This window comes from Bombyx mori, chromosome 27 (genome assembly GCF_030269925.1).
Source record: "Bombyx mori chromosome 27, ASM3026992v2".
Taxonomy (NCBI): Eukaryota; Metazoa; Arthropoda; class Insecta; order Lepidoptera; family Bombycidae; genus Bombyx; species Bombyx mori.
Genome location: NC_085133.1, coordinates 2,701,669 through 2,715,195, shown reverse-complemented (window position 1 = coordinate 2,715,195; position 13,527 = coordinate 2,701,669). Strand labels below are relative to the sequence as shown.

The 13,527-nt window shown below is 39.2% G+C and overlaps 1 protein-coding gene across 5 annotated transcripts in view; it reads left to right on the top strand.

The window, feature by feature from the left end:
- LOC101741559 (zinc finger protein 628) overlaps positions 1-13,319 on the top strand; it is a 100,302-nt gene extending 86,983 nt beyond the window's left edge. For 4 of the 5 annotated variants that reach the window (XM_038020861.2, XM_038020862.2, XM_038020860.2 and 1 more), the window contains 4 exons: positions 5,241-5,425; positions 6,689-6,854; positions 7,964-8,185; positions 8,259-13,319. In XM_038020861.2, the coding sequence (XP_037876789.2) occupies positions 5,241-5,425; positions 6,689-6,854; positions 7,964-8,185; positions 8,259-9,280 (1,595 nt within the window). In that variant the 3' untranslated portion in view covers positions 9,281-13,319. The remainder of the gene's footprint in view (positions 1-5,240; positions 5,426-6,688; positions 6,855-7,963; positions 8,186-8,258) is intronic. The other variant, XM_038020863.2, reaches the window with a different exon arrangement.
- The last annotated feature ends 208 nt before the right edge of the window (positions 13,320-13,527 follow it).

Below are 13,527 nucleotides of genomic sequence, written 5' to 3'. Positions count from 1 at the left end.
AAATACCATTTTCGTTTTTTTCAATCAAAATTTAAATAACATCAGAACAAAAATCGAATTGGTGATATACTTTTATTTTGGCGTAGGGTTCAACATAATAAAAACGCGGGTAGTATCATAGGTTGCGGCTTGTCTGTGCCCCTGGCGTTGCTGATGTCCTTGAGCAACGGTGCCCATTCACCATCAGATGAGAATGCTAGTCTGTCAAAAGTGGCAATAAAAAAAATCGAATATACCTTATAGTTAGTTTGTAATTTGTAAGCCCGTAATGTACAGCAAATGTAGGTGAAGGACTGCCCTAAACACGTCATTACGGATCCTCCAGATCCATTGACGGTGCTTTTAGGCACCACAAGCACCGGTCACCGTCCTCGTCGAACCCGTTGCTTGCGACGAAGGGCTCGACGAGTGAGACACAGCCCATTGAGCTTCTTGCCGGAGCTTCTCAGTGGGTCGCGTGTCCGATCTGGTGGTAGATTCTGCGAAGCACGGCTCTTGCTAGGGCCAGTGTTAGCAACACTCCCGGTTTGAGCCCTGTGAGCTCACCTCACACGCCAAGGAGAAGCTGAAATAGTCTCTGAAGGCTATTTATCAGCATAGGTAGGAAAAAAAAATTGCTCAAGAACTTGCTTTAGAACAAAACTGTATCGACGGCGTCGAGGGAAGGATACGACGTCTGATTCAGGTACCTAATGACATTGACTATATTGAATATACCGCGTTCATTATAGACTCGCTTCATTATAGTTATATGCAGTTTAATATAATAGGTATACTATTTACTTTTTTACGTGGACCTCCGTAACAGAAAATACCAATTTACCTTTAATTAAGTTGCATAATGTTTTTTTTTTATTAGCGTAATTATTCCATAAACGCCTTTGACATATTGTTATGTAATATATGATATGAAGTGTTTCAGAATGGTCCGCGCGGATAGGTAGCACCACCCTGCCTATTTCTGCCGTGAAGCAGTAATGCGTTTCGGTTTGAAGGGTGGGGCAGCTGTTGTAACTATATTTGAGACCTTAGAACTTATATCTCAAGGCGGGTGGCGCATTTACGTTGTAGATGTCTATGGGCTCCAGTAACCACTTAACAACAGGTGGGCTGTGAGCTCGTCCACCCATCTAAGCATAAAAAAAAGAATAAACAATAAAATACTTAATTGTGTTTTTTGTGATATAATAAGAAAAAAATCTTTAAAGCCACTCTCTCTTTTTAAAAATTAATATTAAAAATTAAACAGTATTTAATAAACTATACAAAACTGGAACTCTCTTCTTTCTCTACTGAATGACAAACTTCACTCCATGACACTGAAGAAAAAATCCTTTTTTAAAAGGAATGAGTTTTAATTAATAAAAGTTTTTCTTTAATATAAATTGGATTGTAATAGTGATTGTTCTAAGGTTTTGAAACCGAACTTACCACAGTTTTTCTGCAGAATTAGGCAAGAGTAACACATTTACTCATGAATGTGTATCTTAACGTTTCATTCAGAGCACTCTAAGTCTAATATCTACCAGTTATCGCTCAAGCGAGGTCACCTAACATCTCCTGACCTGTACAGTCATAACAGAGCATCACCAAAAACGATGTGCGAAATTTATTGCTAACGTATTTTCGAATTTGTACCACAAATCAATATCAATAAAGCCTTGTTCGGACTAGGCGAGTATTTTAGTCGAGTACCGAGTAATTTAGTAGCTAAATGTGTCTGAGCACCAAAAATTTAGTCGTGTAGGTTAGTTTTTTTTTTTTTTTTTTATTGCTTAGATGGACGGACGAGCTCACAGCCCACCTGGTGTTAAGTGGTTACTGGAGCCCATAGACATCTACAACGTAAATGCGCCACCCACCTCGAGATATAAGTTCTAAGGTCTCAGTATAGTTACAACGGCTACCCCACCCTTCGAACCGAAACGCATTACTGCTTCACGGCGGAAATAGGCGGGGTGGTGGTACCTACCCGCGCGGACTCACAAGAGGTCCTACCACCAGTGATTACGCAAATTATAATTTTGCAGGTTTGGTTTTTATTACACGATGTTATTCCTTCACCGTGGAAGTCAATCGTGAACATTTGTTGAGTACGTATTTCATTAGAAAAATTGGTACCCGCCTGCGGGATTCGAACACCGGTGCATCGCTTCAACACGAATGCACCGGACGTATTATCCTTTAGGCCACGACGACTTCATTTAGGCCACGACGACGTAAATAATTTAGTCAAGTCAATCCATTTTGTTCTATTTTTTCGGGCGAGTATCGAGTAGTTTAGCCACTAAATTACTCAGGACTCGACTAAAATACTCGCCTAGTCCGAACAACGCTTAAGAGTGCGTGTTAAATTTTCGAAAAGCTTTTTGAACCGAGCACAGATTCGAACTCTCCTCCCTTTGTTAGCTGCAGTACGGCCACGTTTTAACCACGTAATAGAACTCAAAGATACAGTTATAAAATTTACTGCCTATAAATATAGGGATCGAACTATGAATGCTGCGCAGCGAACATACTTCGAAACGAATGGGCCGATCACATGTTTTATGGGTATTAATGAAAATTCTGTAATTTCTTCAGTCAGCGCCGCTGAGACTGATCGCTATACAAGTTCAGCGTGAGCATTCAGAAATGCAAATCCCTTAACAAACAGCGATTGAATCGATTATAAATACATTAAATAGTACCGCAGTACATAGCACATAGTAATTCCAATCGTGAAGGTATGTATTTAGATTTTCCCTTAAAATGCTTCTTATTACATACAGTTTTGTGTTTTAAAGTCATTGTTATGAATTCCCAAAAATTTACCATCTATTACATTTTATTATTATGATTCAGAAATTTTGCGTACTTAACGTTTTTGATAAAGAAGATGAAAAAAGTAAAAAAAATTAACTATTATTTAATACAACTCTATCACCGATATCTAAGGTGATTTTTAATTAAAAAATACATAAATTAATAAATTCCTAATCGATAAATACAAAATACACAAAAGCAACTTCAACGTAATCACGTAATAAATAACAAAAAAAAAAAACATTTTTTTTTTTCCCTAACAATTTGACACAATCATCGACGCATTGTCGCACAGTAACAATACCAATTCGAGCATGTATATCTATAGTACTCATCTAGGAAATAATTCTGCAATATCTTTGTGCATGCGTACATACTAACGCATTCTTCGCGAACATGCAAACACACACGCACATACAAAATAAATGTACTTAACCGACACAGGCACGTGCGGCTGTGTGCGTCAGTCAATGACCTCTGCATGCTTGCACTACAGGCTAAAAGAGCACGCTCGTTTTATTATGGTCTTGTTTAAAAAAAAAATTATGTTTAAGCGACCATTTCTTTCAGCGTTGGGATAGGTCCAGGATTTCGCGCGAGTTCACTAAGCCATTTCGTAACAAAACAAATTTTTTTTTTGTTATTCATTAATATTAGGACGTGACTGTTCAAAAAATTATTGTCAATCAACCATTGTACGGGAATTTTAAATGTATCTGTATTTGAAAATGGAACGAATTGTTTTAGTTTTCGATTGTATAGGGCTCTGCGTTTTTGGCGCGCGAAAGAATCCGATCATCCAGGTCATTGCTCTCGGCCGAGTAAAAGTATTTCGGTTTTGTTTTAAAATCGGAACCGAACGGTCGGTCCGGCATTAAGGTAGGTCAGAGATTCGTGACGTCAGCAATTCAAAACAGTTTTTTCTTCTTTGTAGACAGACGCACGTAACTTTTAAAATTACGCCACCGGAAATTATGGGAATATTTTAACAGGATTTTTTTGTATAAAATTAGTTTGCCATTAAAAAAAAGTCTAGCACATAAATTAACTTTAACTATTAATAAAATTGTTTAAGCATGAACAATTAAGTAAACAGTGACTAAACTTAATATTAACGTGCGGCTTAGTCCCAAACACATTTTTATTTTTTATTTCTCTCTTTGTGTTCGTATAGGTCGTGATTTTGGCGCGCAACTGAAACGATCCGGGTCATTCGGTTGTGGCTCAGGAACCGGTCCCCCGTGACCGTGGTTGCGTAACCCTTTCGGTTACCGTTAATGTCGACGCTCCAACCGGGAACTACACGTTCGATTTTCGTATTTTGCATTTATTAGTTGCCATCATCGGCCGTTTGAAAATCAGAACGATTTTATTGAATTTCGAACGTTTTCAAAAATCGGTTTCAAATTTTGTTCGAAGACGTATAATGGGTTTTGAGGATGAGATTTGTAGCTGGATCGGTGTTTGTCAGACAAATGTGACCATTTGGCATATTATGTCCATGTCTAAGTTCGATTTTGACGTCAACTGTCCCGCCATAGAGATCAGATTAAAACAGAACGGTTTGAACTCAGAAAGCGCGTTACAATTATTATGAATCGAAGATAGGGAGAGTAGTAATGAAAGTTGTATAGATTTTTTTTCAAATAAAGCTACCATTTCGTACTAACATCTGAGCAGTGCAACATTTTGAAATCACAGGCCCGTATCTCCTGTTTTATGGCTGAGCACATTATCAAATCTAAATTTAAAGCTGAATCACTTATACAGAAAGTCGAATTAAAAATGAATTGCTGCTTTTTTTGTTTTTATTAGGTCGTGCTATAAAGCTATGAAGCTATGACGCGTGAATTTTCAAGTCGATCAGACGTCTTGAAGGTGGTCAAAAATTATGTTGAAAGATTACGTTACATCGATAGAGACGGGACATGATAATTAAGAGCGTGTTAAAATTAAAATTTGTCTGTTTGTTTGTTTGTCTGTGATGCATTTATACAGCTGTTCGATTACCTAAAGCATTTTGTAGCCTCTGTTGGTCCTTGAGAAGAAAATTGTAATATTATCACTATCGTTCAACAGATGGCGCGCGCTAATTTCAAATTCACATTCCGTCCCTACTTATTAATCCTTTTTGTTTTATTGCTTAGATGGGTGGACGAGCCCACCTGGTGTTAAGTGGTTACTGGAGCTCATAGACATCTACAACATAAATGCGCCACCCACATTGAGATATAAGTTCTAAAGTCTCAGTATAGTTACAACGGCTGCCCCACCCTTCAAACCGAAACGCATTTCTTCTTCACGGCAGAAATAGGCGGGGTGGTGGTACCCGCCCGTGCGGACTCACAAGAGGTCCTATTCATTCATACAATTCATAACCAATTCACAAAAAGACTGTTTTTAACACTGGTTCACACGGTTCCCTTCGCCACCAGGCGAGCGGCCATATAAATGCCATCTACCAGACTGCGGGCGGGCCTTCATCCAGCTGTCGAATCTGCAGCAGCACCTCCGGAACCACGACGCCCAGGTCGAGCGGGCCAAGAACCGGCCTTTCCACTGCAACATCTGCGGCAAGGGCTTTGCCACGGAGAGCAGTCTGAGGACCCACACGGCCAAGGTCAGTATTTAATTACAACTGAATCTTCTCTTCTTGCTTCAGTTTCCTCAATACTGAGGGTCGTGACCACCTCCTCGCAACAATAGCTTATTATTATGGTGTTAAGTGGTTACTGGAGCCCATGGACATCTTGAGATATAAGTTCAAAGATAGTTACAACGGCTGCCCCACCCTTCAAACCGAAACGCACTACTGCTTCACGGCAGAAATAGGCAGGGCGGTGGTATCTACCCGCGCGGACTCACAAGAGGTCCTACCACCAGTACCCTTCCACTCGATTTTCCTCTATCTGCCGCCGAGTGTAGAGCATCGTGAACTGTGGTGTCAAGGGTAGTGCGGTACTGATCAGTCCAACGTGCAGGGCATCTACCTCGTGGTCTTCTTCCGTTCACCTTACTTCACACTTTTATCAAATTTTGAGATACAGATATATGCCTTCAACGCCACAATAAAATAATTACTGGAACAAAACCAAAATTTTGTTTTTAAACCTCCATCGAGGTTGCGTGAAACGTGAATGCCTCTTTAGCATTTTATTGGCTATTAACAGTGTCACTAGTAACGGCATATTTGTCTTTCGGTACTGAAAGCTGATGGTATACCAACCTCAAACTTACTACCTCTTGTATGAGATCCACGCTTGACCGCAACTCACTGGCCTGTCTGTGATATCAAGGGTTGTCAACATTGACGTAAACTCTCTTTTTACTAGTAAAGGCTTGATCATTAATGTCATTCTATACATTTGAGACTTCAAGCTCTCGTGTCTCAAGATCTAGATTAAGCTTAAATTCTCGTGGACTTTGACAACCATTCAATATAAAGCAGTTATAAAATAATATTTTGCGCTAATGTCTCAACCCTAGTCCATGGACGTAATATCAATTTATAATTCAGCTAGTCGTAATATACAAATGTTCAATTTAGGAATGTTATACGAATTCACGTCATGTTAAGCACTTTTCGGATCATATAGTATTTAGCTAATAGCTTTTTTTTGTATAATAAATAAATTAATGAATTTTATTATTTTTCCCTGTTATAAAATTGTTTAAAAATTATTATTTTTTCAATTTTTTTTTTTATTCAAATAAAATACTTTTTCGTTTCAGCGTGTTGACTTTTCTTAATTTCAAAAACGAAATTCAAGTTTTGGCTACAATTTTTATTTCAAAATTCCCTTTCGACTTTTTTAATAATGTGTTATTTATTTGTGATGCTAACATTTTGTGCTATGCCCCCATCGCCTCCTCGACGGCACAGGAGCTTCAGCTGCACCTTGGTGTTTTGCAGCAACACGCGGCTCTCATGATAGGTGGCGCCACTGCCACTCCATGCCCGATATGCCACAAAGTTGTGTTCGGGGGCGAAGCCCTAGTGGAACACATGAAGAATACACACAAGGACCCGAACGCGTCCGGCGTTGCCAGTAAGTTCGCCGAATCGGACGTTCGGTTTTTAAATTTAAATCTCTCTCGGAACAGGATTTCGATTGTGTGCAATGTTTTCTTCTTTTTTTTGGAATTTTCTTCAAAAAAAGAACAACAGTTTTCCAATCGAACTGTATTTTTTTTTTGAAAAACGTTCGAAATTTGAATTTAGAATAAGAATCGTCTCGTTTGTTCGACGCTTCGAATTTGAATTTCTGTTATTTTTCTTATCGTAATAATATTATTAAAATGTTTCACTAGAATCGAACGTCTTCAAACGAGATTTTATAGTATTTAAGTCTAGCCAACTGGATGTTTGTTTACGTAAGAAGGTCTCGCTCCGGTCATCGTCACATATATTCTTTTGGACGCACCGTACATAATAGGTGCTTACGAACATCGGGACACAAAGTATTTTCGCATTACAAAAGCTTCCAGTTGGCACGAAGCCACAAGGGGTGTTGGTTGTGAAATCAACGGCGAAACAAAAACGTATCGTTTCCATAAATTTTAACGTGTAACTTAATAAATAAGTGCCGTCGGAACGCCATCCCAAGCAATGGATGTTGTTACAGAACCATTATAGGGTTCGCTCTGTGTTTTCCAAACATTTCGTCTTCGTTATATTCAAATACACATTCTTCGGTTCGCGTTCCGAAACTATCACAACACAATCATGTTTACGTTTTCTTATTGACATTTCGTTGTTTTATTTGTTACGTTCATCGGTTTCTTGTTATGATTTGCGTAAATTGATTTTGTTAATACTGGTTTTGTTATTTTATGTTACGTCATTGACGTTCTGTTTCGAAATTCAAAACGATTTCGAATATTATTCGTTGGTTAATTTTTTTTTTCTTTTTCTTTTTATTCCGACCACTCAACAAATTAGCTTTAGAACAAAAAGAATAAGACAGGCGACTTTTTGTGTGATATCAATAAATCTCTTACAAAATAAAGTTGCACAAGCTCACCCCCCCTCTACAAACAGAAAAAGTCGTCTACTGCAATATATTAAACTAACAGCAACTAACCTGAGTTTTTTTTCTTTTTCTCCCCTCCTCCCCCTTACCTAACCCACTAACCTATCCTGGTGGTGTCGGCACAGGTCCTCCTGCGACATCACCGTACCCAGCTCAAACTAAACCTACTGATCCTTATATAGCCAAGCGGCGGACCGCGAACCACCCGTGTCCTGTCTGCGGTAAACATTACGTCAACGAAGGGTCCTTGAGGAAGCATCTGGCCTGTCATCCAGAGACGCAGCTCACCAGCGGCCTGCGCATGTGGCCTTGCTCCGTCTGCCAAGCTGTGTTCACGCACGAAAGCGGTGAGGATGCGTGCGGTCTTTGAAGCAATGCCGTCAATAGACTTGGTCTTATAAGTGTTATCTCTGATTACAGGACTGCTGTCCCACATGGAGCATATGAGGATGGAGCCTAAGCACCAGTTCGCGGCTCAGTACGTGCTGTCCCGCGCGGCAGCCGAGCGCCGGGAACGAGACATCCTCGCGGCAGTGTCAGCCTCCGCTGGAGGATCCGGCCTCCTCAATCTAGCGCCGCCCTCTCCCGCACACTCAGACTCCTCGTCTAACGGGCGACTGTCTTCATCAGCCGGCTCCGAAGCCGGGGTGGCTGTCAACAAACTCTCAGATTTATTGCGCTCGGCGAACAACGGGCATCAAGCATACGGAGACGAGAGGGTCGCGGCCATCGCAGCGGCCGCAGCGAACATGATGGCGCAGCCCGGGGAGGGGCCGAATGCGGTACAGGTGGCCGCCGCGAACCTCGTGTCGGCCATGAGGCAACAGCTCGCCCGGGAGCCGCCGCCGACGCAGCCCCCCGCTGATAATCCACCCGCGCCATCCGAAGCCGCCCTCAGGATCCAGCAAGCTGAAGCCCTACTGCGGAGTCAGGCCGAGGCGCTGCGACTGGCCGTCTCACAGGCCGCGCAGGCGCAGGCGCAGGTCCACGCCCCTGAGGCCGTCAGTCCCTTGAGACACAACGGAAGATTCCCACCGCAGCCACCGAACGACGCGACTGGGCAGCTGTCCCCAGAGCTGGTCGAGGCGTTCCGGATCGCGCAGGAACAGAGACTGGAGCAGGCGCTGCGGCTGCACGACCCGAGGATGTTGGGCTTCAACCTGCCATCGCCCGTGCAGCAGGCGGCACAGCAGGCGGTCGCGGCACAGCAGGCGGCTGCGGCACAACAAGCCGCGCAGCAAGTCGCACAAGCCGCCCAAGCCGCCCAGGCCGCCCAGGCTGCCCAGGCCGCCCAGGCTGCCCAGGCTGCCCAGGCCGCCCAGGCCGCCCAGCACGCGGCCCAACAAGCCGTCCAACAACAACACATGCAGCAGCAAGCCGCCCAGGCCGCCCAGCAAGCAGCACAACAAGCTGTCCACCTCCAACAGAACCCGCAACCATGAAAATTCACCTATTACTAATCCGACGCGATTTCAATACATCCAATAGTAGTTAGTGATTTATGGAATATACAAGACTAAGTATTAATTTTGCGAACGAAAAATAAAATAACAAATATATACATACATACATATATATATATTTCCATAGTATTTTTAGAACGAAACATTTATTTGGTCGATCGGAGCATAAATCGAAATCGCCTCTGGTTAGTAATCGATTTTATTAAGGCTACGATTTTATTCAATTACAATCGCCATACAATCGAAACAAAATCGTTGAGTTCACTTTGACATAACATAAAGAAAATTCAACAAACGTAAATAATTGATTATATGTTTATACATATATAGCTCTAACCGTTGTATATAGAGAGGAGTTAGCGGAAACAATTAATGTAATGTAAATAATAAATAAATAAATATATATGTATTAAAAGTAAAATTGACAAAAGGAATTATGAAAAGGAACAAAAACTCGCCCGAACAATTTAGATATAGTCCGACTTCAACAAAGGTTTGTATGATTAGTGCAATCTTTTTAAACATAATTATATTGTTTATTTGTTTTCATTGTATTTTACACTTTGTTTTTCGTGTTTAGTGCCCTTAGTGCTAATTTATGAAGTGCCAAAACTGTTTTTAAGCACTCTCTTTAAGCACCGGACGGAGCTTTGCGAACACGTAATCGACGATTGGTAGTTAAAAAGTTTTTTTTTTGTTTTTTTTTTTTTTTTACTTTTTCATGCAATAACACGTCTTATGCTAGTCACATTTTGAAGCGCGCATATATTTATTTTCATATACATATAATATAAAACATACATATTTTTTTAATTTTTATTTTCTGTTTTATTTAAATTTTTTGTTTTTGAACATTTTATTTAAAAAAAAAGTTTCATATTATATATTATTTCGAATGCCATACTAGATAATAACAATTGTAAATATATTTAAATTAAAAAAAACAAAAAGCTCTGTAAACAGTATCGAAGCTTCAATGATTGAACTTTTAATTTTATAATAATTCGAGACAGATAAAATTAAATATTTGAACTATTTACAATAACAAAAGTCTGTATCGAAAAAATATTTCCTTACAGAAGACTGCCGATTTTATTATCAACATATTAATAATTATTTTGTAAATACATTTTTTACTAATACAAAAAAAAAAGATATTGGATTGAATTTATGTAACGGAAATTGAATTGTTTTATCGAAATTCTAATTTTATACGATAATTTAATGCCATTAAGTGATAATGTACAAGAAAATAGCGCCTTCTCACTGAACAAGTCACGTAGTCCACCAACGGACACTAGACGGGGGCGGCGCCCGGGCCCGCCGGAACCGCGCCCCCGACCCGACACGAGACCCACACGAGACATTCTACTCAACACGGATGCTCAGCCCAAGTTCATAAATATACATAATTATTTATCGTTTCATTTTCACATTACAATACGTATTTTTAAATGTACACACAATAGCCCAGATGATCATATAAACAAATACATTGGAGTACAATCATGTGCTCGGAGTTGCCATTGCAATAGTCTTACAGTAATATTTCGGGTCCGCGGACAGCCTGCCCCCCCCTTGGGAGCTGCCCCCCGGGGACGAAGGGGGACAGGGGGGGCAGACTTTGCGCGGACATTTTTTTGTTTTTTTTTAATACTAAGGGAATGTCAAGTGTTGCCGAATTTATTTAATGTATTATCATCATGTCTTATAAATGTAAGGAAGAGGCGGACTACAATGATTTTTGATTAGAAAGACGTTTCCTGTTCGTTGTTTGAATCAATCGATAATTCTTGTAGTCCGCGCCGTATGTGCGTATATTCGTAATAGTTAAGATAAATAGTAAGCTGAATTTTTAATGTACGTAATTATTTCATACTTGTATTATCAACATCGGGACGGATGGTACGGGAACTTGCATACCGAACCGCCGTGCCGATGGGACGTAATAATAATAATAATAAAAAAAAACAAACGAACAATAGCCCAAATATTGTATTTTATGATTTCACTTGATTTCTTAGTTATTATTCGTTGAACACACAAAAACATTTGGCGGGTTTTATCTATTATTTTTCTTTTTATTTTGGTGTGAAACGGCCAGCAACATCGGACGCGAAGCTCTAACTATTGGTACGTTTTCTCGGAAACGTTTGGAGACGAGAAAAAAAAAAGAATAATTCGAATTTCGAATCCACGACCACAGAATAACAAACAGATTATGACTAAACATGAACCAACATTTGAAAGATGATCGCTATTTATGTAAAAAAACACACACACACACAAAAAGGTCCTCATAAATAAATACTTGTAAAAGATAAATTTTTTAAATGTAACAACAAAAGAAGTTCCTATCAAAATATTGTATAAAATGTATTGTTTTTTAAATTTAGGTCTTAGTGGAGAGAGATGGAGGTGGTGAAAAAATTTACGAACGTTCGGATATTTTTAAAAGTTATTTAAAACTAAAAATACGAAAAAAAAAATTATAATTAAAATTAATAATAATATTAATATTAATGAAGAATTATTGAAATTTATCGCGCCCGGGCACCGAACCCGGGCCGAGATGTACAAAAAGAAAGCACGGCTCGTGAATCCTAAGATTAGATGTGTAGATCGCGATTTACGTTTCCCGGGAAAGTGTTCAAATCTGCGTCGTGATTCCGCGGGCTTAATACACACTAAAGCATGCTTGTGATTGAAAAATTCAAGCATGATTTTGGGTGATTCAAAATTTTGACGTGGTGATGTGACGCGTAATGACGCGGTCACGCGGAATCGTGACGCAGCAAACTGTGATCAAAAAAAAAGCGAAATAGTCATATCGTGTCAGCGAGGATGTCCGTTACCTTAAGTTTTCAACAATTTTTCAATGTAACAAAATAACAATAACAACAAAACAAAACAAAAAAAAACATCTTTTTCTACGCGTTTCTATTTTATTCTTTTGTTTTTTTTTACGGAAAAAAATTAAAAACCAATCTTCTTAATAGATAAATACGTACATAACTAAAACGCGGTTCACGCGTTGTTTGCGCGCGTTCTCCCGTAAGCGTCCGCGTTATAAGCGCTCGCGCTATAGCGGCTCAGCTTTACGGAAAACGCTTGTATTAGTGTCAATAGGTCGGATTTCTTTCGAATTAATAAACTACGTGGTATTTTTAATGGCCACGTCGCGTGCGTCATGTGTGCGCTGTCAGCTGACTCTTTACATTTAAATGGATACGACACAATTTTTTTTTTAAATATACATTAGTTTAATTGGCTAATTAAAAAAGTTGATTCGTTACGTTTTTCAAAGGTTTCGTTGTTAAAGATGAAGATAACGAAAAAATAAATAAATAAATACAACAAAACGCGAATGTTTTGAAATTACCTAGTTACCAGCGCGCGCTGCTTCTCGCGTTGGAGCTGATGATTAAATTTGAGATATTCGCGTTGGGACAAACATCGATTCGGGTCTGACAACGACGTATCGATTACATTACATTATTTTTGAAGTGAAACTTCTTTAGGCGCATGAGGGTAAAATTTTTACAGAACGTCACGCAGGTATGCAACGGAAGTGACATCAAACTACTATTGAAATTAAGTACTTGTCAAATGTCAGTAGTAGTAGTTGTTGTATTTTTCCAACTGGAAAGGCAAATGTATCATACGATACAGCCTAATATTTTATATTTTTTTTGTGAAAAATGTTAATAGGAATTGAAATGAAATGAAAAGAATTTGGAACATTAATCAAATAGCATGAAATTAAATTAGTCAATTCAATTGGCAAAATATTAGTCATTTACAATTTAGAAATCTAAACATAATGTGACTGTCAACACTGAGGTTTGAGATTGAAATTTGACAGACTTTTGGCGGGGGAACATATCTTCCTTTTTCCCTTCCTCTAAGTCTCGGAAATCTAAAGTTTTAGATTTGTATAAATATAAGCAAGACTTATAAATTAGTTCGCCAAAAAAGTTTCACTTCTGACATGTGTACTTTGTACGCACGCACTTTTTTTTTATTAATTAATTTAAAAGTTATTCAAACGATATGTTGACGTTGATTGACGAAGTTGATATGAAGTTTCAGAAAAATCGGTTATTGTTGTCGATATATACGGGGGAAATGCAATAGTACAAACAAGCCTTGAATGAAGGCGGATGATCAAGACATCCTCTGTGTCTTCGTACATGAGACAATATGAAGCCACGTCAACACGTTAA